General features: G+C 46.9%; 1 protein-coding gene across 4 annotated transcripts in view; it reads left to right on the top strand.

The window, feature by feature from the left end:
* The window catches only part of SFMBT2 (Scm like with four mbt domains 2), a 216150-nt gene that overhangs the window by 13759 nt on the left and 175668 nt on the right, over window positions 1-26723 (top strand). For all 4 annotated transcript variants that reach the window (XM_038530176.1, XM_038530172.1, XM_038530175.1 and 1 more), the window contains exons 2-4: window positions 9935-10086; window positions 17897-17991; window positions 20136-20376. In XM_038530176.1, the coding sequence (XP_038386104.1) occupies window positions 9987-10086; window positions 17897-17991; window positions 20136-20376 (436 nt within the window). In that variant the 5' untranslated portion in view covers window positions 9935-9986. The remainder of the gene's footprint in view (window positions 1-9934; window positions 10087-17896; window positions 17992-20135; window positions 20377-26723) is intronic.

Here is a 26723-nt window from a genome sequence, read left to right on the forward strand (position 1 = left end):
CGAGTAATATGTGCCGTTTGATTGGGAGGTTAAGAGGTGAAAGTTAAAACCGTGAATTAGAAGACACGACATGTTCTTGTGGGGACTGAAGGCTGCCGCCAACCCTGGTGTTTACTCCTGGAGTACCCATCATCCGCCACGTATCTTATTTCCCGGGACGGAGGTATGAATCTGATTGTAAAAAAAATTAGCATTTCTTAGTCTGGGGCAGCAATTTGTGTCAGATTTCAATCTATTTAGAGTGAAAACCAACGAAGCCTGGTTGAAAAATGGCGAGTAAATTGCTGTCCTAGTCAAGGTAAATCAAGCTCTGAGCATATGGCTGGTAGCAGAATTCCATGAAGCTGCTGCCCCCAAGAATCAGTTCATCTCATTTGATGATGGAATCAGGCAGGACCTGTCTCTTCTTCGAAAAGCTGAGTGTTGGCTGTTAAGAGGAGGGGATGGGCGCAGTCAGGTGTTATTAGCAGGGTGATCTGGGTGACAGGGTGGGTATAAATATAGAAGGAAGCTGTCCTCCATAATAGCACCTGGCACTTCACATGGCTTTTCTTCTTCAAAGCCATTTACACGTGTGGTTCTTGTAGATACTCTCATGACCCTGGTCTGTTATTTGCATGTTGCTTCTTTCAAAGGTTGGAAGCAGTGATTTTCAGAGATCAGATCTGGGACAAAAATTAGGTTGTGCATCCTTCAAAATCCTCTGATATTTTCCCGCTTTATCTGAAATATTTTGTTTGAAATATTTTGAAAGGTCTGAGCTCAGGCTAGGTGTCCTGTGCTCATTTTGAGATTCCCGGAGTATGAAATGGGGCCGTTTTCTTTGCGATCTAGACATGCTGGATATCCATGGGCAGCTAGAGCATGTCTGGAATTCCATAAGCTTTGAGTTTAGACTTTCACATTTTATTTTCTATCTGGAAAAGGTTCTCTTTTCTGAGTCATGTGAAGCAATGAACAACTGTGGAAACCTCCTCCCGTTTCGGAGTAGCAAGCGTGAAATTATGAGTATGTTAATTAGTTACATTGCACCTTTCTCGAACTACTTTAAGGCAGGTCTCTTTGAAAAGTCTGGGTAACTGGTAGCTTTAAAAGAAATGTGACATTTCTTTTATCGCCAATATAATGCAGTTCACTAAAGTGAGCCCTTGTGAGTTGCAAGCCTTTGGAGGCAGCCTCCTGACCACAATAAAAAAGCTTCGTGTTTTCACCTGAGTTTGGATAATTGTCTCTGCACAGTCAGAGTGTAACATTTATCATGTCTCATAAAACGAAATCAAGATGAAAAAGTGGTATGTTAGGCAGTAGTGGGGTAAGGAAAGAAGGAAGGCAGAGAATTTATTGACTCTCATAACTAGAAATCTGAAGCTGGAGCTGGATACCTCTGTTGCTTTGGATTTAAGAGGGAGATCTTTCTTGAAGCCCACATGTGCCTCATCTCAGGCAAGAAAGGGATGGTGTGTGTTTGAGGTGTTCTATTCTGAAAAAGTCAGTGACAGTAGGCATGTTGCTCCTGCCCATTTTGAATATAGCGGAATCCTTATGATGACCAAGCTGAGAGAAAAGATGTAAAGACACTCATGCTGGGGTTTCGTCTTGGAATGACCCAGCAGACCTCCAGACAGGTCCCGGGATCGGCAGCCTCACCTGTGCTCAGAGACACCAGCCATTCCCTCAGGTCCCCACTCTTAGGAGAAACCACAAAGTGTCACCACGCTTCTGAGGTCAGTACCTAACATAAAAAATAGAGACCAAAGCCAACAAAGAGAGAAAAACAACTTCTCTTATGAAGGAGACAAGAAGAAAAATTTTCAAAAGAAGATCGTGAATCACCTCAGGGATGTAATAGAAGACTTTGCATCTAGGTAACGAGAACAGGATGGGGTGGAAAGGGAGTCTTAGGAGAACTTAAAAAGAGCTTTGTGAAATTACATTGTGAGGCTCTGGAGAAGAGCTGGAGGCAGAAGCTGATGGCAGATCCTATGTCGTAGATTTAAAAAGAAAAATGAAGCAACAGAAGATAAAGGGAAAATTAAGGAGATTGAGGAGGTCCAACATTCGTGTGAGTATTTGAGCGAAGGAACAGAAAACAAAGAGGAGGAAATTAGCAGTAATTCAAGAAAATATCCTAGCCCAAGAATTCGAATTTCAGACTTGAAAGAGGTCAGTGTGCTCTGAAGCCACAAGCGGATCTCCGGTAGACAGCTCATTATTATGAATTTCAGCCCAGAGGCCCCGGACACTGGGCTGCTGCCAGATGATGGGGGGAAGCCCTCGAAACTCTCATAGAGGATCTTTTTCCCAGCTTGGAATTTCTTTACCCTCCTAAACTATTGGTTTCAAACATGAGGGTAGGTAAGGACATTTTCAACCATACAAGGCCTCATATTTTCTACCTACATCTTTTCTTAGGAACGCCGTGGGGAACATGCATCATCCAAAGAGAGAAAAGCGAGAAAGAGGAAGACGTGGGACCCAGAAGAGGAGATATGTTACAAAGGAGAGAGAGGCGGGGTCTCAGGTTGGGGCCCCCAGCCAGGCATAGAGTAGGCAGTTAGTCTGGATGGGAGCCCATCAGGGCCCCTGATGGAAAGTTCTTGAGGTGAAAACTAGCAACATGCGTGTATATCTCAATTGATCCAGAGGAGACTTTAGGCAGTAAGTGGAAAAATGGCATTTGAATGGGTGATAACTGTGTCAAAATGAAGGACTTGTAAAGAAGAAGAGCATTACTGGCTCTAGGGCAGACTTGTGGGAGGAAGGGGAAGCAGTTCTTGCATCCTATGGGGTCAGCTGAGACACCTTCATAGAGCTGCTGGGGGTCACATCTGTTAGGAGGGGAAGGGCCGGAGTGAGGGAGGGAGAGCCAGCTGAGTGCTAGCACCTCACCCCATGACAGAATGGAAAGTTCGTAAGTGAATTATCACCAGAGGTGTGGAGACGGACACCAGCACAGTCAGCCAAGGGATTTGAGGAAGGGCATTCCTAGCAATGAGGGGACACCGTGGGAGGAGTCCCTAGGGATTGTCCAATCCGTTTTCCTCTTGGTATTTGAGAAAAGAGACCTGGAGAAAAAATAATTCGTCCGCTAAGAGAGCGGCTCCCCCACGAAGAATCAACATGGTGCAATCTTGATAAAAACTGTAACTCTTCCTGAACTTTTATGGAGAACAGGCTGGCCTGACTTAGGCAGATGGTATAGCAAAGCTTGACTTTGTAAATTGGAGTTGAGATAACTGGCATTCTACAAGGAACGCTACTTATCATGCAACACTGTTTAATGCAGCGCTATTTCTGGAAGAACCAACCTTCCCCTTTCCACATGTAAATGACTTTGCAGAAATATTAAATTTTTTTTTCGGTACACCTATGTTCAGCATCTCTTGATGAAGAACTACTTTATCTGTCTCAATAACCCAGACAAAAATCTTTTCATAAGCAGGGGTTTGCAGAGTGTAGTACTTGGACCAGCAACATTGGCAGCACCTGGAAACTTGTTCCAAATACAAATGACTGGGCAGTTCTCCTGATCTGTGGATCAGAAACTCTGGGGATGGGTACTGGGGGTAAGGTGGTCTAGCTGTCTGGGTTGTGACAAGCCCTCCAGGTGATTCTGTTGTGCCTTCAGCTTTGAGAATCACTGAAGCAACAGATGGCTTTATAGGTAACGAGGATGCCTTTGCTCACAGGTTCAGGCCATTAGGCTCACCCAGCCACAGTGGAGCCACAGTGGAGGCGGCCTTGCTGTCATTTCCCTTGGGACCTCAGCCTCCTTGGGCTCTAGGTAGCGTGGTCAGAATTAATGTGAACTAGGACCTTTTTTGTTTTTTGAAACCAAAGAGGGCATTTTACATTAGTGTTTGCATAAAAGCTTAGCGCGCATCCTGAGGTCCCCAGTGACGATCTAAGCATCATAACCACAGGCTTATGGAAAGGGAGCACAGTCCTTGGAGGGTGTGTTTGGTGGGGTTTGGGCCCTAAGTGGGAGTGATACAGATGAGATGAAGCTTACTTCCCTGTGACGTGGTGGCAGGAGCGGACAGCAGATCAAGCTCCCTTTCGGTTTTGCTTTGCTTCTCTGGGAGGCTTGCATCTGTGTGACCCCAGGTGGCCCTGAGGGTGAAGGGCAAGGGCATGCCCTTCCCCTTCCACTTGTAGTTGAACACACTCACTCTGTACACTTCCACTGGTGCGACCACATCCAAGTCCTGGATGGTTTCTTCCTCCCTATAAACGATGGGGAGAGCGGATGTTGGGGGCGGAGGAGGGACAGTGAACAGTCTCTGATGCATAGTAATTTCTACCCGTGAGCCTTTCAGATATACAGTATTCCATTCACGGTCAAATGCCTTGTGATGATAAAGTCATAGGACACTGCATTTCAGGCCGTGCAAAACCATGGTTGTCCCTTTATAAACCGACCCTAAATAACTCCAAATTTAATGGCTATGGGGTAATATATGGACACTTGTCATACTTCTATTTCTCTGAATTTTCTCATAATTCAAGGAAGGTTTAGTACACCAAAACATAGCCTTGTTTGTGTAAGAATTTAATATATGATAAATACAGAATGTGGAAACTCAATGGGATACAAGTGGATTATTACCTGTTGAGGGGATCAGCCTGGGGCTGCACCTCAAAGAATATTTGAGCAAATGTTGAGCAAATTCCCCTTGTGTTAAAAAGTTAAGTGTAAGCCTTGAAATCCCAGAGAAGTTAGGCTTCTGGTGCCTCAGGGGTGGGGGGAGTACTTTTTGAAAATACAAGTTTTAGGGGCACCTGGGTGACTCAGTAGGTTAAGCCTCCGACTCTTGATTTCGGCTCAGGTCATGATCTCAGTGTCATGAGGTCGAGCCCTGCATCAGGCTCTGCACTGGATGTGGAGCCTGCTTAAGATTCTTTCCCTCTATGCCTCCCTCCATAGAATAAAAAAGGAAAAAAAAAAAGAAAATACAATTTTTAAGAAAAATCAAGTGAAATGATAAATTTGAGTTAAGAAAAAGAATTAGTCTGCGAAAAGGAGTCACTAAAAGGCAAGTTGGGAAAGATATTTGCAACGGTTTTGTGATGTAGAATATGGAGCACTCTTAAAAATTAAATGAAATACTAACAGAGAGAAAATGTGGAAAGGATATGAGCAGCATTATTTTTTTATTTTTGAAATATTTTATTTATTTATTCATGAGAGACACACAGAGAGAGGCAGAGACACAGGCAGGGGGAGAAGCAGGCTCCCTGCAGGGAGCCCGATGTGGGACTTGATCCTGGGACCCCGGGATCACGCCCTGAGCCGAAGGCAGACGCTCAACCACTGAGCCACCCAGGCGCCCCTGAGCAGGGTTATCCCATGAGGAAAGCATGTTACGATGAGACGATGCTGTTTTTTGAATGTAGAATTGTAAAAGGGGAAAGGAAGCACGGATGATGCCCCGGAGGAGGTTGGATTCAGATAAGTACTGTCCTCACTGCCAGGCAGGCTCCAAGGGAGGCGGAGAGCATTTGAGCAGCGTGGATTGTGAGGCTTAGATCTGTTCCTGCATTTGGCCCCTCATGTCACTCCTGGGATTCCATGTGAAGGAAGCATCACAGATGCGCTGGGATGTATGGCCGAGGACCATTGATGATGGGGAAAAAGAAAAAACAGCGTAATGGTCAGTAAGAGGGCAGTGGTAAAGAAACTACCTTACTCATATTATAACAAAAATCATCCAGCCATTCCAAGTCGTGTTTTCAAAGAATTTGAATGATGGTGGGGCAAATGCTTTCTGGGTAACGGTGAATGAAACACGAATTAAAATTCTCCATTCTAGATGAGCTCAAACCCCACAGAGAAGCTGTCAGGAGGAGATGCTATCCAAATAAAAATGATTATCCTGGGGTGTTAGAATGACAAGTGATTTTAATGTGTTCCTTTATCATTTTATTTTCCTGGATTTCTATAGAGGTGTATACCTTTCATAGGAAGGAAGAAAGAAAGCATTGTTGGAAAGTGCAAGCATGCTGTATCTTTCGCCAAAATAAATACATTTTGCAGTCCTCTGGGTAAACAAAGCCTTGTCATTTGTCCTTACTGAAGAGAGTAAGGTTTAACCCTGCCACTCATTGAGGTGGCTTTCTTTTTGATATTTATAATGTTACCCTTGAGTTCTATTTAAAATGATTGATTTGGTGTATTTAAATTGCTGTGTTACTTTATAACCCTCGATTACCTTTTTATAGTGTCTGGCCAGGGGCAAATGCATAGACCTGAATCCCCAAGACATCGTAAAAACGTGAGCAAACTTTTCCCCCTTTAATAAGTGTCCTATAAGCCATCGATACTTGACTGATTTCTTAATAGTTACAATCATGGACATTTCTTTTTGTTCCTAGAAAAAGTTGATGCCTGATTACATTCTTGAGCTGGAATGATTTTCCTGAACTTATAGGTGAATGAAAACAGGAAATAATTTTAGTGTGATGCACATATTTAGCTTATTAGATCGTTTCTTCATTGAAACTGTATTGATACAAAAATGTGGCATATGCTATAAAAACCTGCTGCATTAGAACGTTTGCTATTTGTGGAATATTTGTGGAATATTACAGAGCAGCTTGGAGTCTCTTTTTGAAGTTTTTTAGGTTTTAAAATTCCTGTGTTCTCTTTTATTTTTTAATCTTTAATTTTTTTGTATTTTTTATTGGAATTCCATTTGCCAACATATAGTATAACATCCAGTGCTCATCCCATCAAATGCCCCCCTCAGTGCCCGTCACCCAGTCACCCCATCCCCCCACCCACCTCCCCTTCCACTACCCCTTGTTCATTTCCTGTATTCTCTTTTAATTAGCTTACTATTGTTAAATTAAAACTTTTAAGAGGGCTGAGACTTGATGGCTATTCAGGACCTGCTCTAAGTTCAGATATAGTAAACTGTAGCTTATCTGTGCAGTGGGTGAGCTGTGCTCCAATACGGCAGCCAATGTGACTTTTAAATTAAAATTATTTATTTTTAAAAGATTTTATTTATTTATTCATGAGAGACCCGGGGGGGGGGGTGTGTGGCAGAGATAGAGGGAAGCTCTGTCCTCCTACAGGCAGAGGGAGAAGCAGGCTCCATGCAGGGAGCCCGATGCAGGACTTGATCTCGGGACTCCGGGATCATGACCTGAGCCGAAGGCAAATGTTGAACTGCTGAGCCACCCAGGCATCCCTTGGAAAGTGATTTATTCTAGAAACCTGCATCTAAGCTGTGAAGAGATCACGCTTTGTTAACACCGGGGGGCTCCTGGGTCGTGTGCACCCCTTTCTGCGGTGTCTGCTCCTGCCTGCAGAGCGGAATGCAGGGTGGGGGTGCTCAGTTTGGCGAACTGTCCTCCTGCCCTTGGGGCTCGGCTAGCACCTTCCCAGGTCTGGCCCGACTACCCTGTGTACGCTCATAGCTTCTGCACATTGCTAGCCTCTGCTTTCCATCTATCGCTGCTTGTCGCTGAGCAGCTTGTAAGGAGTCAGTGGGGACGCCCTCTGTGCGGGTGGCCTGGGCCACACTGTGTGCTCCGAGTGTCCCACCTCCTAACTGGCTCCTTCAGGGCTTGTCCTTCTGCCCTCGCAGCCCTTGTGGTCTCCCTGTCAGACTCCAGGGGACGTCTGTGTTCTCCAGCATGTGCCGCCTCCCCCTCTAGCTGCCCCCTGGGGTCACTGGGCGTTGTGTCCCCGTCTGGGCGATCGAGTGATCTGCTTGTGCCCACCCTTCCGTCGTTGCGGCGGGTGTGTGTGTGTTACCTTGCATGCTCCCCGTGCGTGTTCTGGCAGCGGGCGCTTGTTGGCTGTGGGGCGTCAGGTTGGACAGCCACACTGGCTTGTCAACAGGTGGATTCTCTGCAGATCGCATCGGCGGTGGCCCCTCTCTGCCGGCGGCTCTGGAGACAGGCTGCTGAGTACAGCCACCCGCTGTAAAATCCAGGCATGGGGTACGGGAGCTTGTGTGGGGCCCTGGCGGCCTGTCCCTCTACCGTCCGGCCTGCTGGGGGGCAGCCCTGTGGGGAGGAGATCTCTAGAGCCACGGCTCCCCACAAATTCGAGCGTCTGTGTTGTAACAGGAGTTGGAAAAGAGGGCTCTTTGGGTTGTGCCTATCATCATGTGGGTTATTTTTGCAAACCGATGTCGGTGGGGTAAAATTAGCCAGCCTCAATGTGGAAGCGCTGGGGTTGCCAATGCCCTCCATTCTGAATCATCCTGGAACCCGTCTGTCTGTTAAACGGGCTCCTTAATGCTTCATTAAAAAACAACAACAACAACAAAAAACTAAAGAAAAACACACCCAGTTTCTATTTAGGTTTAAGTCGTTTCTGGGTGCACCCTATTTTCTTGCACTGTCTCTCTTAGACTCTGTTGGAGGACGGAGTTAAGACTCCCCTCCGGTGGGCAGGTGGTGTTTACCTGTCCTCGATGCGATTTTTAAAGAAACCATTTTAGCCTTTTAACCAGGGCTTTCATATTTTCTGGGACAGCCCTGATTTAAATTGTTATCACTGGTCCTGACTCCTGCTCCTCAGACCACACACCCTCATTTTTGCTTCAGAAAAGATGGTAAGCACCTGTGCTCAGAGACTGTGGAATGTGTAAAGACAATCTCCCAGTTGTTTAACGTCCACCTTATAATTTGTTTCATTTGCTTATTTATGTACTTACCTGCATACTAGCGAGATTCAGAGGTCATGGTATTTACCTTCATGCTAGCGAGATTCAGAGGTCGTGGTCCTTACCTTTGTGCTAGTGGGATGCAGAGGTCGTGGTACTTACCTTTGTGCTAGCGGGATGTGGAGGTCGTGGTCCTTACCTTCGTGCTAGCGAGATGCAGAGGTCGTGGTACTTTCATGCTAGCGGGATGCGGAGGTCATGGTCCTTCCCCTCATGCTAGTGGGATGCAGAGGTCATGGTCCTTACCTTCGTGCTAGCGGGACGTGGAGGTCGTGGTCCTTCCCCTCATGCTAACGAGATGCGGAGGTCGTGGAGGGAAAAACCCGTCCAGACACATTTCCATGGTTCCTATTCTAAAATAGTTATTTTCTTTCTTTGTATTTTGATTGAGAAACGGCTTCATATCCTACCTCCGGCCCCCGCCCAGTGGGGACAGGCATAGTATTTTATATAAACAGGTGGATAATAAATACGTGCTGGATTAAGTTTCTGTGCTGCGTACCTGGTACCTTTCCCGTCTCCTCTGAGAGTTTTCTGCCTTTTTGCTGCCATGGCACAGATGACTAACATCCTTTTATGAACCTTTAATTTTGACTGGGCCGCAGAATCGTTTTCCCGGGAAGCACCCGAAGCGGTGTGCACGTGTGTGCGTGTGTGCGCGGTGGCCGAAAAGGGAGTGATATTCTTGAAAGGTATTCTGTTGTATCTGAGTCACAAAATATATTTAGGTGTGGAGGCACTGTCCTTTTCTTCATCCCTCCTTGCACTTTTACTGATTTAAACTTCTCACCTACGTGTGTAATAAGAGCAGGCCCTGAATGAGTGAAAGATTTAAAAGCCCCACACGGCCGTGTCTGGCCACCCGAGCCGTCCGTGGCCGACCCTGGGGAGTGGCGTGGCTGGAATGTAAATTAGCTAAATTGCAGGTTCTGTGGGAAGCGCCTGTAATTTTACCTGTTTCTCCACCTGTCGTATCAGAATGCAAGTGAGGAACAGCCAACCTATTATAGGAAAAGTCTAGTTGGTCAAAAAGTGCTCTGGCAAACGGTAGTTTGGGTCTGGTAACGCGTTGCTTGGGACACGCGAGACGTCTTACCTGCGGTGGGCATTTTCTGTTATCAACATGATGTTGCATCCTGCATGTCAAAATGCAGGTAGCAGCTCAGAGAGAATGCTGTTATTGGGGCAGGGGGGAGGTTAAAAAAAATCGAAGTGCTCTGATTTTTTTTTTCTTTGTTGGTTGCCCTTAGGTAATTCTTCCTGCAGGATGCACTAAGAGAAGAGGATCCTTACTCACCAGGCATGGAGAGCAGTTTATCAGTTTCTAGCATGCAGGACCCTTCCTCTTCACCCTTGGAGAAACAGCAGAGCTCAGCAAGCGGTAATGGAGGTCTCGATTCAGGTGGGACTTTGCTTTCTGGATCTCTGACGTTTTGATGTAGTGACTGGCATCTTCCCGAACATATTCAGGCAACAACGGGGCAGACATTTCTAGATCTCCCATGCTGCCTGTTCCTGGGATTTGCTGTCCTATTCCTAAGCCTCTAGCAGTTTGAAAGTTGCGCCAAGTTTGGCTCAAAAATCAGTGTTTCCTGTACTAGACAGAGAGGGGTGGGTTATGATGAAGTAGCAGGTCACTTCAGAATCTCAGCGGTTCACACGATAAACGTTTATGTATCACTCGTGCTAGTTCAGGTGAGTAAGCTGGTGCTCTTTCTACTGAGTCCTTTTACACCATGTGCGCGCAGTGCTTTTTGTTTCGGGATGAGCAGAGCTGGAGCGTCCCGAGTCAGCAGTGTCATGCTCCGGCTCAGAAGCCACAGCTGTGACTTTTGCTCAGAACCTCTTGACCAGAACCAGTCTCGTGTCTGCACCGCTGCAAGGGAGGTGGGAAAATCAGACTCGTCTCCCACGTGCCCGAGAGGGACAGGACAGAGAGCGGGACCTGCCCAAGCACGGATGCCACCTCCTTCTCTCCTCTCCGGAACCTGGAGCCCGTCTTTCCAAGAGGTGCCTAATGGGAAAGAAATTTAGGTCATGTGAATATGTGGTCAAGTTTTTCCTCCCTTTAAGGAATCTAAAACTTAACCAGCTTTTGATTGAATTTTAATATTTAATCAACAAATTTGTACATATATCTTTTTCTGAATACACTAAAGTCTGTTTTAAAAAGATACTTTCTTTAAAAAAAAAGAATTGCTCTATTTGCATAACAGCAAGTTAAATAGGGACAGCTTAGCTGTCTGGATCATGAACATTTGTTATGGTGAATTCACGTAAAACAGGTTGATCCTTAACTCAGTGGGAGATTGAATGTTTGTCCAGAGAAGTCACGATGCTCGTCTTCATATTCTGATCAGTGCCGTCAGTGGCAGAAATACAGATGGCTTCATAGCATTCAATTTCCTGCATTAAGTATCTCAAATTATATCTTTAGCTGCAAAAAAAGTCTGGAAAGCCCTGCAATTATTGTCTAAATATGTTCCATGATGTTAGTCTCTGCTTCAGAATCATCCTGGTTTTCTCCACCCGGCCCCTGGGGACTTTTTCCGTACGTGAACCGGAATGAGGAAACTTCTAGAAGCAGAGTCGAGTCATTGTCTGCTTGGGGAAGTATGGAGATTCTCTTGCAAGGAAACTCAGCCCCATAGGCTGAAGGTTCACCCCAATTCTATGTTTTTAAGTGCTTTAAAAAAAAAAGCCTATCTTCCATTTGCTGTGTGAGGTTACTTTTCCAACTTTTGGTTCTCTGGGCTTTCCCTGTGTCTTTGCCGAAGGCACCTCTAATGTCTGCTACTGCCTCATCGTCAAAGGTGTGTCTTCAAAACTGTTGAAAAACCAAACCTGTGTTGCCTTTTCATTTCCTTGCAGCTGTGGTATATCTGTCTGGCTTAAGTAGATTTCGAAACCCATTGGTAATAGGGTGTCAGGGAAATTACTTGTGCTGCATTTCCTCGTGGGTGATTCCATGAATAGGGAAGGAGGAGATGGCACTGGAGGCCTGTCGTGCACATGCACTTCATAGTGGCTTCCTTGCTCGGGTGCGATGGGTGGCCTGCATCATTCAGGACGCTAAGGTCTTTACTAGAAAGGGTAGTTGTAGGGCGCTCTAAGTTATCTTAACATGTCCAGATGTCGGCCTCAGAGCTTTTTTCCCCTGATCTGTCTTTTCTCCTTGGAATTTCCACAAGCACCTCTGTGTGGAGGAGACTTTTAGGTGGTGCTACAAAGAGCGAGTCCTAAAAGAGAAATAAATTTTTAAAAAAGGTTTTATTTATTTATTCATGAAACAGAGAGAGAGAGAGAGAGAGAGAGAGAGAGAGGGGCAGAGACACAGGGAGAGGGAGAAGCAGGCTCCCTACGGGGACCCTAACATGGGACTCGATCCCAGGACCCCGGGATCATGCTCTGAGCTGAAGGCAGATGCTCAACTGCCGAGTCCCCCAGGTGCCCCCAAAAGATAAATAAATTTAAAGCAGGATGTAAACCTCTGTAGAGAACCAAGGCTGACTTGCAGAAACTCAGTGGCACGTCAAACATTGAGTCTGTTAAAATGTCCTCAGTAGGAGTTGTCAGGAAGTTTACTTTCTCCTCCAAGCTGTTGGTACATGAAACAGTTTCCGCTCTGGAGTCGGTGGCAGGGGAGTCTGGTTGTGGGACCCCCTGCCAGCCTTTCAGGTGCCATCCGCCTACTAGAGGAGCCGGAGAAGGTGAGCTCAGGGTTCCCCGGCCAATGCCGCCTTCACTGAGGACAGGTAGGTACGTGATCCTGAGTTTGAACTCTGGCGGGCGCTCTCCTGAGTGCTTTATGTGCATCGACTCGGGGTACCCTTCCACGATCCAGTGAAATCACTGCTTTTATCACCCTCACGTTACTGAGCTGGGACGTGGACGACCTGGTGACATCACAGGGCTCTTGTGTTGGAGCCGGGATTTCATTTCGGGCTGGGAAGCTGGTGCTCTGCACATGGGGCCGTACCTGCCCTTCCGTGCAGGGGAATGTCACCCTTGGCACCAGTGTGCGCATGAGCACGCCCCTCCATGCACGCACACGCACGTGCACACACACACTTTCTGGGACGCCCGCACAGCCCGGCTGCTTTCTCGTCCTTTCCTCCGCCGGTCTGCGGTCCCCTATCCCCACGTGTGATGTGACACATGCCTCTTGCTCCCCGGCAAGCGACGACACGTAGGTGCCTCTGGCTCTTCTCTGCCCAGAGATGGGCACTCCCCACACCCCCTGCCCCTGGGTGTTTCAATTTAGTGCTCCCACACCCTAACCCGTGCCACTGTGACTGCTTGCACAGATGACCCATCCCTCTGAGACGAATAATTTCACCGTGAGACTGTGAGCTCTGAATCTCATCCACAGCTTTCATATTTCCCATTTTGCCTCTTTTCCTAAGTCAGGTGATAGTTTGGCACCTCAGTCTTGTACATGAAATAGGCGCAGTGTAAAGTGACTCATCCTCCCAGGAGCGCCTAGGCTGTCGCCGGGATGCATGCAGGTCAACCATCGGGCGGCCCGGCCGGCGCACAAAGCGGACAGCCTTGTCACCGGCTGCACAGAAGGCAGTGGACCAGAACTGGCTTTCTGGAACTCTGGGCTTCTCCAGTTGCTGTGATAAGAGCAAGCAAAACAGTGTGCTGACATGGTGATAAATAGACTCCTTGACATTATTTTTCCAGGCTGGCTAAATGTAATTTCCTGATGAGGTCTGTAGATAAAGTGCTGTTGCACATTTAGACCGGGCAGGCCTCTGAGTAAAGAGAATTATGCTGGGAACATGGGCTTAATTTTTTTGTTTTTGTTTTTTTGGTGTTAGGAATATATTAACTGGAGTCCCATAGGCTTTTCTGTTCTGAAAGTATATATATATATATATACACATATACATATACATGTATATATATATTTTTTAGGGCACCTGGGTGGCTCAGTTGATTAATCGTCTCCTTTGGCTCAGGTCATGATCCCAGTCTGCTTTTCTCTGTCTCTCTCCCTCTGCACCTAAGCCCGCTCTCTCTCTCTCTCTGTCAAATAAAAATTTAAATATTTGACACAGAGAGAGAACAATTAGGGGGAGAGGCAGGCAGAGGGAGAGGGAGAAGCGGATGGATGCCCTGCTGAGCAGGGAGCCTGACAACACAGGGCTGGATCCCAGGACCCTGCGATCATGACCTGAGCGGAAGACAGATGCTTAACTGATGTAGCCACCCGGGCACCTGGAGTCAACATTCTTGTTAGAAAAATTCAAATCTCTTGATCTTGGTGCTGGGAACTGGTTCTGTGTGATTCCACAGTGTTCTCTGTTAAAAACAAAACAAAATGAACAAAAGGCCCCCAAAAACCCTCTCTTTAGGATAGTTCTTGTCCCCCCACTCCCCCCAGCTGGGTGACTGGGTGATTTTTATGTGTTTTTTTTTTTTTTTTGGAAAATCTCTGTGGCCGCCTGGGTCGTCTGAGTGCAGGTGATTGTCCGCCCTTCCCTGGGGGAAGCCCTGCAGCCGTGAACCCAGCCCTTGGAGTGACTCCGTCCGTTTCATATACTCAGTAGAACTGCTTTTTAAACCTTGTGATCCTAGGAATGGACTATCAGCAATGAAAATCAGCAAGATGTAATGCCTTCCTTTCTCTTCCCGTTTGCGTGAGGGATCTTGAGCACACTGGAAGGTGTTGTGGGATATTTCATTGACTCTGAACTGCAGACTTTCCCTTCTTTTACCGGGTGATGGCCATGGACTCTTAACCTTCAGCTTTGCAAAGTTAGCCTGATTTCAGACTGTAAAATCAGAACCCAAGATTTGATTACTCAAAAAAAAAAAAAAAGTGTGTGAGCCATTTTCTGCTCTACACTGTCCAGTCGCTTGCTCACCTCCACGTTTAGTGTTCTTTTTCTGTTGTTAGCAAATACGCCGGTCGCCTAAATAGCCTCCTGTTTTCCACAACTGGACGACCGCTAATGAGCACGCCTGTTTTCTTTTAAAATGTGAAATTTTCTTGGTCGCGTTTCATGGCCTGCTTTCATTACATCATGGGGAAAAACGCTTCCGACCGGTGCCTTGGCAGAGGAGGGAGGTTGTCAGAGTTTCCCTGATAAAATGTTTATGGGTTTAAGAGGTTTATGAATCAGCTGTAAATATTTGCTCTAGGTTTATGAGACCTCCACTCATAAACAGTGTGTGTGTTTATCTATTGCTCATTGAAACGTCTTTAGAGAATGGGCTGTTCAGGGCACACGTGCTTGGCGGACGTGCCGTGAGTTACAGGTTGGCAAAGGCCTGAGGGTAGGGGACCCTCAGTTTTGTGTATGATTTTATTGTTCAGGCTACCAGCGCTGGGCATACAAGCTTTAATTTTTAAGGTCCCATTCCTGGCCCGACTTTTCAGTATTTTCTATGGACTGTAGAGCTTGTAACAGCTGCCTGCAGCCGTGAGCCACAGACTCTCGCTGGGGAGTCACGGTGGGACCTTTCCATCTCTTGCTGACTTGAATGAACTCCCAAGGGAGCGTGAAGGCCATCTACAGCCTGTTCATTGCTGGAAGAGACCCATGGTTGATAACAAATTAAGAATTCAGGGGGAACATTGGTGTAGAATGCTAGGCGCCTCAATTGGAATAGTTTGAAGAGTGAATCACCTTAACACGCAGCCTCGAAGCTGACGCCGGGATATTTCGGCCACGGTCTCCCCCACATGGATGGTGATGGAGCTCATCAAAGCCTTCTAGTCCCAGGCACCAGTTCTGTCTCCAGGCAGGTGTTTCTGATGCCAGGGAAGCGATCACTCCCTAAGAGAGCCTTTCCACTTTCCGGGAGCCTCCATCCAGAGGCTCTCCCAGGAGTGTCTGCCTCCAAAGGCCCAGGACCAAGTTTTGTGCCCATTTCGTCGCCCTGGTTGTGTCCTCCTGCAGAAGGCTCCGGGGGCTCTGCGCCCTCCGTTCTCTCCGAGCGTGGCCACTGCCTCTTGCCTTTCCGCATCTTCCTGCCACCTGGCTTGGCTCTGGATTGCTCTGGTGCTCTCCAGCACAGAAGTCAGAGAAGCTGGCCCCGGAGCCTGCCTTGGATTCTCCAGGAGAGGAACCAGTGATAGTGCTGGTGGTGCAGATGTGCCCCATGTGTGATGCAGGCAGAAGGGTGACGTGGAAAGGTGTCTTGGGAGAGTTCCAGCTTGACACCGGACAGCCTGAGTTGGATCCCTGCCTCTGTGGCAGGACAGTTGCACGATCCTGGTGACCCCCTAGCCTTTCTGAGCTCTGTCATCTCTTCTGTGAAACGGGGATGGTGGTAACCATCTGTCAGGGTTCTTGGAAGGATGGAACGGGATGATGCACATAAAGCAGTTAGCAGGGACCGGACACCCTGGTGATGGTGTAGCTCTTAGGACACTGCTGTGACCTCGTGGTGGGTCTGTGGGGCTGGAAGTGTGTGACCCTAGCTGGGGTGGGCAGGCCTGCGGGTGGTGTGGGCTTGGGCTAAAGCTGGACAGGTAGGGTGTTGAGAAATTACAGACTTCCCTTGTGCCAAGTTAGCTGCCAGCAGACACTGTGCCAGGCACCCTGAGCAAATAAGAAGTGTGCAGGGATGCATCTGGCCAGTGCATCAGAAAGCAAACTTGGCAATTGGTGCCTGCAGCCTTTTGGGGAAAAGAATTAGGGGTCAAGCCGCAGGGCAACACCCAGGAGTGTTTTCCAGAATGTGACTGCTTCCCCTGCGGGTTGGCCCCACTGTGCCTCAGCAGTGTCTCTTGTTAGCTGGTGGCTGCAGGACCCGCTGACTTTTTTCCAGGGACCCTGTTTCTGACAGAAGGACATAAATCCTTGGGTAAGGTAAAATGTTGGGGGAAAAAACAAGGAAGAGGTTTTCTCTTCAGGTAGCTTTTATTTTTCTTGCGCATTTAATTACAAGCCACCTCATGGAGGTAGAATTTGAGGAGGCAGTTCTCAGCAACTTTTGATGTAGAAGCCAAAGGGTGAGATAACTGCTTTTAACCTAGCGTCTTCTAGTTTTACCCAAAAAAAGGATCTTCTGTGCATCGCTGAGACTGTACAGAGCATCACAAGAAAATTATTTTTCTTACTTAAAATTGGAGAAATCTTTCCTGGAAGAAGGGTAGTGCTCGCCTGCAAGAACACTGCTTCCTGAGAGCCTCCTGTTGCTGATTCCCCTGGCTCACCTTCCACGGGATACACCGCTCCTTCACTAATACGGGGCCCGAGAGCAGCATCTGTTCTTGGCCAGTGACATAGATTGTTGCTTAGAGAAGATCCACTGGCTGAACATCAGCATCCGCTGAGCATCATTGCAAGAAAAGAGAAGCGAGACTTTGAAGCTCCTACCTCCCCTCCTGTGTGGGTGGCCCTCCGGGGCTCTGTTTTCTCTTTAGGACTGACATGCAGATAGGTTAAGATAACATTTCCAGGTCATTAGCTCTTTCTCCTGGACACTAGGACGTAATAGTGTTGTCCATGCCATCAGATGAGTTGCTTGGTTCTTTCTGACTATACAGATTTGTCTCCTACCCAGAGTCTTCCATGTTTTGAGGATTGCTTGATGGGCAGCTTGTTGGTTTATGTCACTAAGTTGCTAGGTTATGGCCTTTCCGTACTTGAGCAATCCTTCTGGACCTCAAATAGTTTTCTTTTCTTTTTTTTTTTTTTCCCTTGGAATAACATCAGAGTCATTGCTTCCCAAAGTGCCTCATGATACTCGCAGTCTGTGCTGTTACTTTATTGTCTCGAGCCAGAGTATGTGAGGAGTGGTCAGATGCTCATGCTGCCTGCACGTCCTGGTGTCTCCCCAAAACTCAGTGGCTTCCGTTACCTGGTCTTCCCACCTCCCCGAAGATGGGAGTGGCCGCGGGGACAGTGGCCAATTCCCAACAAGTACTCTCACGGGTGGCAGGAAGGCCCCGAGACCAGTCTCATTCCAGTTGCCTGAGAGCACTTGGTTTTACTAACCTCGATTTTGCCAGGGTTGTGCAGGCAGGATTTCATCCGTTTCCCTTTCCGGGGTCAGCACTCCGCCGTGAGCTCGCCGAAGCTGACAGTCGGCAGCCTCATCCTCAGCAGGATCCTCCTGCACCATCAGATTCACATGTTTCTTGCATGAAGGATTTCCTGCCCTTTGTGGAAGGCCAGCGCCTTTCCGTTCTTCACTCCAGTGTTGATATTCTTCTGGTGTTTTATTTTGTTTTGTTTTGTCTTTGGCAGAAGAAGGTTCAAGCCTGGAGGAAATTGGCTTTAACTGGGGAGAATATCTGGAAGAAACAGGTGCCAGTGCAGCTCCTCACACCTCCTTCAAACATGTACGTAACACACCCGTGTCTTTTTGGTCTGCATTTGGTGGGGCGGGTGGGGCATCTGCAGGAAGATGCCGAAGCTTTGGGGAGAAAAGGGAAATTGAGGCAGGATTTCTTAGACATCAAAAAGAGAGGTGGACATCGACTTGCTTTCTGCAGATCACTGCAGGAAAGATGGGCCTTGTCATTACACTTGATCTCTTCTGGTAACGGGTGCTGGGCCCACGGTGGGGCTCCGTGTGTGGGCTACAGTGTGCACCTTACCCTTGTTCTGCATCCTAAAGGGTCAGAATGCACAGATGTGGGCCTGCATGGTAGACAGACATGGCTCTACAAAGTACACAGACATGGCCCTACAAAGGGCACACAGCCCGAGATGGGTAAGATTGATGTGAATCAAGAGCCAGCAAGCTAGGCAAATACGTGTGATGAGTAATGTCATCTAGGAGGAGTAATGGCTATATATTTCTATTTTGAATTGATATTTTTATTTCAAAAAGACACCTAAAAGTCTTATAGCCAGCTTTGTGGGCAGATGAGTGAAATTAGAGGAAATAGCTATAAATATTCAGGGCACATTTGGATCAAACCAGAAAATCATTTTCATCGGTAATATTTCTTTGAACGATGCCCATGGTGTGCCCAGCCAAGGGCGAGTCCCAGAAAATAAAAGATTGAGGTTTTATCAGATTTTTGCTTATGTATGAGACTTTGGTAATATATCATTAGCCAGGGAAAGACTGTATTTCCAGGACCCAAGTTCTGAGGCATTACTGTTGCTTTACTGGAAATGAAAATTTAATTCTGAGAAACATTTTTCCCCCCACTGTGCTATCCAAGGCAAAGATTTAGTCCAAGGATGGTAAGCAAACTGGCGTACTTCTACAACATGTTCTTGCTTTTGGCTCTCTTGCCTCTTAGGATGCTGGGATGACTTGGCTGGATCCCTTGAGGTAGTTTAGGAAGGAGATACTGATCCATAAATTTTTCCTTCTGTACTGCAAGTTATCAATCTCTCTCCATGTGGAGCTTCTCTGTTCTGTTTGATCCAGTTACTTCTCCCACTTTCCTTTCTTTCTTTTTTTTCTTTTTTAAGATTTTATTTATTTATTCATGAGAGAGAGAGAGAGAGAGAGAGAGGCAGAGACACAGGCAGAGGGAGAAGCAGGCTCCATGCAGGGAGTCTGATGTGGTACTCAATCCCAGGACCCCAGGATCATGACCTGAGCTGAAGGCAGATGTTCAACCACTGAGCCCCCCAAGGGCGTCCCTCCCACCTCCCTTCAACCACAGTGTCGTGTCCTTCTGGGTGCACCATTTCCCTAGTCCCGTGTGCCAGGTTTAAAGGAAAAGTATTGTGGACCCATGGATGAGCTGCGTATCATTCTATCATCTCTTAAGCAGCAGCTCCTCATGGATGTCGTGTGAGCTTTTGATGTTACGGCTCACTAGGCTGCAAAGCTTTCTTTTCAGGGGAGGGCTGGCAAATATTAATAGACTATAACCATTAATTTAAAAAAAATAGGAAATCTAATCTCTATGGCTGTGCTATTTGCACAGTGGCCACTAGCCACGTGGAGCTACTGAGCACTTGAAAAGTGTGCTGTCCAAATGGGGATGCACGTCTACATGTAGAATGTGTGCCAGGTTTTACAGGCTTCAATGGGAAACAACAGTGTAAAACAACTCAGTATTTTTCATGTTGATTACATCTTGCAATGACAATATTTGGGATATATCGGGTTAAACAAAATACATTATTAAAACTAATTTAATCTGTTTTAGCTCGCTAATTAAAAAAATATTTTATTTATTTATTCATGAAAGACACAGAGTAAGAGAGGCAGAGACACAGGCAGAGGGAGAAGCAGGCTCCCCAAGGGGAGCCTGATGTGGGACTTGATCCCAGGACCTCGGGGTCACGACCTGAGCCAAAAGCAGACGCTCAACCTCTGAGCCACCCAGGCATCCCTATCTTGCTAATTTTTAATGTGTCTCCTAGTAAACCTCACATCTGGTTGGTGGCTCACATTGTGTTTTTAGGGCAAGAGGAATACCATGTTTAAGTGCTGTATTTTTAATAGTTCTCGTGATCCTCTGGGTGTTGTCTGATATAATAACATTTTCCCCATATTTCTTCTTTCCCAAAGGTTGAAATCAGCCTTCAGAGCAACTTCCAGCCGGGGATGAAACTGGAAGTGGCCAATAAGAACAACCCAGACACGTACTGGGTGGCCACCGTCATCACCACCTGCGGGCAGCTGCTGCTCCTGCGCTACTGTGGTTATGGCGAGGACCGCCGGGCCGATTTCTGGTGCGACGTGGTGATAGCAGATCTGCACCCTGTGGGGTGGTGCACACAGAACAACAAGGCCTTGATGCCCCCGGATGGTAAGCTCCCTGCATGCAGATGCCGAAGCGGCCCACGTCCCGAGGCCTTTTGATTTGCAAGCGATCATCGTTCATGATGCTTGTAGAGAAGCCTCGTAGACATCTGAACACTGATTTAGTAGGAAGATCCGGTGCTTTATGGGTTCCTTCCTTTGAGTTTCAGGGTCTGGTGGGCTCTCGGAGTGAGGGCTACCTGGGTGCAGCTGAGCCCACCGTGACCTTCTGGAGACTAAGGCTCTGAGTCTAATCCTCAAATGAGCGTTGAGGGTAGGAGACGAGGGCTGAGGGATGGATGGGCGCTGACTTGGAGAAACCCGGCTGCGTATCACACACACGTATCATACAGGCGCCCGGAAGGAGCTCGTCCGACCTTGTGAGTGAGAAGAGCCACGTTTCCAGATACCTGAATACTTAACACCCTGTTTTTCAGGGTTTGATTCCATGGTGACGGCAGCCGTTTTGCTTGAAGACTTTCAATGCTGATTCTCAAGCCTGTGTAATACCCTTGTGGTAGCTTGTCTGCCTGTTTTAATTTTGACTTGATACTTTTATTCCCACCTGACACGTAGCTTTCGCAGCTGAATTCAGAGCTTCTTTCTGTCTACTGTGCTGGCTGTTGCTTTTGCCTGGAACTTTTGGATTTTACCTTCTTTCTGAAGTTCTGATATATTGCTCTTCTGATTGGTGGGAATGGTCTGTGGCTTCCTACTGGCCTGTGTTGTGCATGATTGAGAGCCTGCTAAGAGGCGGTCAGAATAGACCCATAAAGCTTGAGTTGTGATGTCTATAAGGACTGAACAGATTGCATGGGCCTCCTCCGACATCATTTGCCTCATTGCCTCAGAGGAAAGAGACACAGGCCCTTTGGTCCTGGTTTGGGCCATTGCCCCTGTGATCCCCTCATGCACGGGCTCTTTCCAGTCCTCTGCCCCGAGGTACCCCTTCCTCCTCCAGCTGTCAGCTCACCTGTGGCTTCCTCAGGCCACCACGGTCAGACCCTGTCTTGACTCCCTAAGCCCCTGATGCCCTTGGACTTGGCTCACATTTGCATCTGTGCGTCTCCCCCTCTTACTGATCTTTGAAAGAAAAAATTGAGTTCCCATACGCACACTGTAAAACTCATCCCTTTAAAGTGTGCACATCAGTGATTTTTGGTGTAGTTACAAGGCCGCGCAACCGTGGTCATCGTCTTAATTCCAGAGCATTGTCATCACCCCGTAAAGGGAACCCCATAAGGTGCCCACTGACCGCTGCTCTGTTCTTTCATTCCCCAGGCGCTGGCAGCCACTAGCCTGCTTTCTGTTTCTACAGCCTTGTTTATGGAAACACGTGGAATCACATAACATGAGAGTGAGGCTGCTTGAGTTTGGCTTCTTGGGCTTCGCGCCCTGTGCTGGAGGCTCATCCCTGTTGTCCGTAGCGTGGGTCAGGCCTTCATTCCTTTTTCTGGATGAATGTCGTTCTGCTGTGTGGCTGGACTGCACCGTCCCTCTGCATGCAGCAGCGGGTGGGCGCAGCTTTGACCCCGAACAGCCCTGGGCAGTTGTTCACCTGTATAGTCCTGTGCTAACACCTGTGCCCAGCGAGGTCTCAGTGAGCGTTCACGGGCAGACTGAAGGCTCTGGAAGGAAGTTATTATCTGTGCTTTCATAGATGCCCTTGAGAGAGGAATGCTGTAGTGCCTGTCTCCCCGCCTCTGAGTCGGTGCTGGTCCTATGCTTGGAGCTGCATGTGTGAGCCTTGTTTCTGGTCTCACTGCGGAGTGAGGGGTGCTCCGGTGATTGCTGGCCTGGGACTTTGCTCCTGCCTCCCATCCCAGCTGTGCAGGTGCACGCAGTGGGCCGAGCAGGGTAAAGCTCTACCTCAGCACGTCCTAGGCCCAGCTTGCACTGTGTCTGTGCCCCAGCGACACTTTTATGTTTCTCTTATTTTTCTTTTACCCCCTTTATAAGATTTTTTAAGTGGACAGAACCTTGTGAAATGTAAGCACCACGTCAGCCCATCTCCAGAACCTTTTTGTCTTGAGTAACTGAAGCTTTGTACCCACTGAACAGCAACCCCCCACTTCCTCCCCTCCTGGAAGCCAACATTCCATCATCCGCTTCTCTGGGATTGATGGCTTCAGAGGCCTCACGTAACTGGAGTCCTGCACTATTTGTCCCCTTGTGAATGGCTTACCTTCCTCTCAGCATCATGTCCTCAAGGTTTGTCCACGTGCAGCATGTCCCAGGATTTCCTTTTTTTTTCTTTCCAATTTTGTTGAGATAGAATGAACCCACAACCCTGCGTATGTGTAAGGTTCATAGCATCATAAGTTTTTAAAAAAAACTTTTTAAAATTGGAGTTCAATTTGCCAACATATAGCATAACACCCAGTGCTCATCCCGCCAAGTGCCCCCCTCATTGCCCATCACCCAGTCACCCCAACCCCCCGCCCACCTCCCCTTCCACTACCCCTTGTTCATTTCCCAGAGTTAGGAGTCTCTCATGTTTTGTCATCCTCATTGATATTTTCACTCATTTGCTTCAACGTGGAGGGACCTGGAGGGTATTATGCTGAGTGAAAGAAGTCAATTGAAAAAGGACAAACATTATATAGCATCATGAGTTGACTCACGTACGTGTGAAGCCGTATAGCAGGTTAGGTGAACATCCGTCATCTCATAGAGATACAAAAAAGAACAAAGAGAAAAAAATGTTTTTTCCTTGTGATGGGAGCTCTAGGATTTATCATCTTAGAACCTTGAAATACGCCACGCAGCAGTGTTAGCTGGAGTCCTCACGCTGCGCCTTCTTCTTATAACCTTTCCACCTTCACCCATTTCCCTTACCCCCCAATCTGCTGCCGCCGGCAACTGCTGCATATCTCATCCCTTTTTTAAATGTTTTCTGTGTTTTTTTTTGTTTATGTTTTTTAGATTCCACGTATAAGTAAGATCGTACAGTATTTGCCTTTCTCTATCTGACTTATTTCACTTAACATAGTGGCTCCAGGTCTGTCCATATTGCTGCAAATGGCATGATTTTCTTGTGGCTAAAGAATGTATACACACACACACTATACACACACACACACTCAATGAATATTTAGGTTGTTTCCACCTCTTGGCTGTTGTAGATCATGCTGCTGTGAACATGGGGGGTGCACATATCTCTTCGACGACTGTCTTTGCTTCCTTTGGGTAGACACGCAGTCACAGAATTGCTGGATCCTGGGGTAGTTCTCGTTTTAATCTTCCGAGGACCCTCCGTACTATTTTCCGAGGGGGCCACACTGATTGGCAGTTCCCCCAGCCGCGCAGAAGGGTTCTCTGCTCTCCGTGTCCTTGCCAGCATCCCAGGTTATCCCTTGTCTGTCTGAGGAGAGCCATTCCACAGGTGTAACGTGATGCCTCCTCGGGGTTCTGATTGTCATTTCCCTCATGATGAGTGATGTGGAGCAGGACTCGTTTATGCTCTTTGGAAAAATGTCTCTTGGAGCTTTTTCTCACTTTTTTTTTTTTAATTGATGTACGGTTGTCACACAGTGTTTTGTTAGTTTCAGGTGTCCAACACAGTGATTCAGCTTCTATCTTGGCTGTGCTCCCCGCAGGTGGGGCTGCCGCCTGTGCCCATAGAACACTGTTATCGATTATATTTCCCTTGCTATACCATCAACTATATTCCCCTTGCTGTATCTTTCATCCCCATGATTTATTCATTCTGTAACTGGAATCCTGGATCTCTTGATCCCCTTCACCAAATACATGAAGGGAAATGGGTGAAGCTTCTGCCCATTTTTCTTTTTTTTTTCTGCTCATTTTTAAATTGGATTGTTTGTTGTTGTTGTTGTTTTTAGCTATGGAATTATAGCAGTTCTATATACATTTTGTATATTAACTCCTTATCCAGATACATGGTTGCAAATATTTTTTCCCCATTCTGTAGGTTGTCTTCATTTTGTTGATGGCTTCCTTTGAGGTGCAGCAGCTTTTTAGTTTGATGTAGGTCTGCCTGTTTTTATTTTATTGCTTGTGCTTTAGGTGTCCTATCCAAAAAAAAGCATTGGGAAGACTGACGTCAAGGACTTTTTTTTCTCCCTGTGTGTTCTTGTAGGAGTTTTATGGTGTCTGGGCCTAACATTCAGCTCCTTGGTTCATTCCGAGTTAATTTTTTTTTGCTAGTCATGTAGACAGGGCTCTCTTCTTTTTTTAAGACTGAATAATATTCCACTTGCTTTGAATTAAAACAGCCACAGAGGTGAGAAGATACAGTGTGTTATATGATTATTTAATTTCCTTGTGGTCTCTGTTCTCTCCTGAAGTGAACCAGTCTTGACAGAGGATTTGTGCTGATGGAAAATTGGAAAAACATCAGGGCTACTTGAGAACGAGACTTCTTCCCACTAGCCTGGCTCTGCTCACGGTGGCCCTGGCACGATGCCCACACCTGCTGGGGAGGGTTCTCAGGCTGCCGACCCCCCTTCTCACTGTCCTTGCTTATCTCATACATGACTCACTCTCCAAGTTTGACATGTTAGCAGCTAAATGCCCTTGGAAAGGCTGCACGATGGTTTCACTTTATAATAGATTCTCTAGTGAATCGTTTTTAGAGACAAGTTCCAGAATGCTGAATTTTAACACTCTCGGAGCTAATGGGTTCATTTGGTAGAAATCCATGCTGTTGCTTGAGAGAGAGGGCATAGTTTATTAATCAATTCTTCTTTCTCGCTTGGATGAAAAATGTGGCAGCAGTCACAGCTCCAGAAGCAACATCAAATTTGTATCCTACTGACTTTGCGCTATTAGGCGAGACAGGGACACAGTTAAAATGACAAATTCCCAATGAAAAATGGGAACACTCTGTAAAGGGGGAAAGCATTAATGTGACGGAGAGATTTGAAGCCCGCTCAAACAATAACAAGTTATGCTAATTTGAGAATTTCTTTATTGCTCGTTTTAGAGAACTTGAAAAAAAGAATTTAGTAGGTAATCAATACGGCTTGGAAATCTTTAGTGCAGAGAACAAAGTCAGGAAATAGCAGGTTCGTGGGGGCAAAAGGTTTTATTGATTGCTGTAGTACAGGATAATTATTGCTTCGTAGCCAGAGGCAGCAGTTGTTCCACAGGGAATCGGGGAATCTATTTTTGAACAAGGATTCTTGTTTGTGTGGTTTTCTGTCTTGGAGAGCTAATATCATTGTAAATTCTGCAACTGTACCTGGTCAATCTTTGTCGTGGTTGAACTTGAAAGGCATCCCAGGATATTAACACAAGTTAGAGTCCACGACACCACAATGCTTTTGTTTGGGATGCTCCGTGGTGATGGATTTTCTTACGCCATCTCAGGAATTGGGATTTTTAGAGGGAGGAACAGCGTGGTTGGAGTAAGGGGATCTGGTTCTTATCTTGCCTCTGCCATTAATTTAGCTACCTCGGTGAGTTTCCTCTCCGCTTTCTCATCTTGGAAACGAGACTGTATAATCTCTAAAGAGCTTTCTAGTCTGACATGCCTCGGTCTGTGGTCCTTGTGAAGGAAAGGGGGAGCAGGGGCACTAGTTTGCTCAGTGTATATATGAAGAGTGGTTTTTTTTTTTTTTTTTTTTTTTTGGTTTCTTTTTTTTTGGAATGAAGATCTGTGGAAGTCCAGCACAAGAAGCAGAAGCACAGAAGTTTCTGTGTTACTGTTGGGGTGGTCAGGTTTCAGTGGATCGGGGTGGGGGACAGATGAAGCTGGGAAATTATTGGGAGTGCCTGGGTCCATCGTCACCTGCAACGGATAGAATTTCACTCGTTAAAGAATGAAGAGTCCTAGACTCTGGTTCCCTGTTGGAGCCCAGAGGACTGGGATTACTCCTTCCCCGAGTGAGAGTTGGTGGAGATGTCGTCGAACCAGTCAGTAGGTGCATGAGCGCTTCAAAACATGGGTAGGCGAAGCAAGGGGCTGACGGTGTGTGGTGTTTTGCCTCACGGAGGGAGTAAGAAGAGGGCCGCCTCTCCTGAGACTGGGGTCGTGTAGAGCTCAAGACCTCAGAGGACATTTTGCGATCGTCCCAAGTAGTCTTCCATTTTCTGAAGTCACGGCACTAAAGCATCATTTTGTGAATTGGGATGATAGTTTTGCCAACTACCTAGCATCCTTCACGACCTTTCTTGCCTTGCTGTTTGAAATGAACTAAAGCTTGAATTAATGCAAACCATCATTCTTACATTCAACGTTTCAAGGAAGAAGCGGCCTGGTGGCAGCGCCACCTATTTCCTTAAGATGTGATTCCAATCAGCAAGTGAGAACTCCATTACTAAGGACATGTTCAGAGAGACCCGAGTGCAGTGGCCAGTTGGCCGTCCAGAGAGCAGTGTTCCTGCTCG

The sequence above is a fragment of the Canis lupus genome, chromosome 2, assembly GCF_011100685.1.
Source record: "Canis lupus familiaris isolate Mischka breed German Shepherd chromosome 2, alternate assembly UU_Cfam_GSD_1.0, whole genome shotgun sequence".
NCBI lineage: Eukaryota > Metazoa > Chordata > Mammalia > Carnivora > Canidae > Canis > Canis lupus.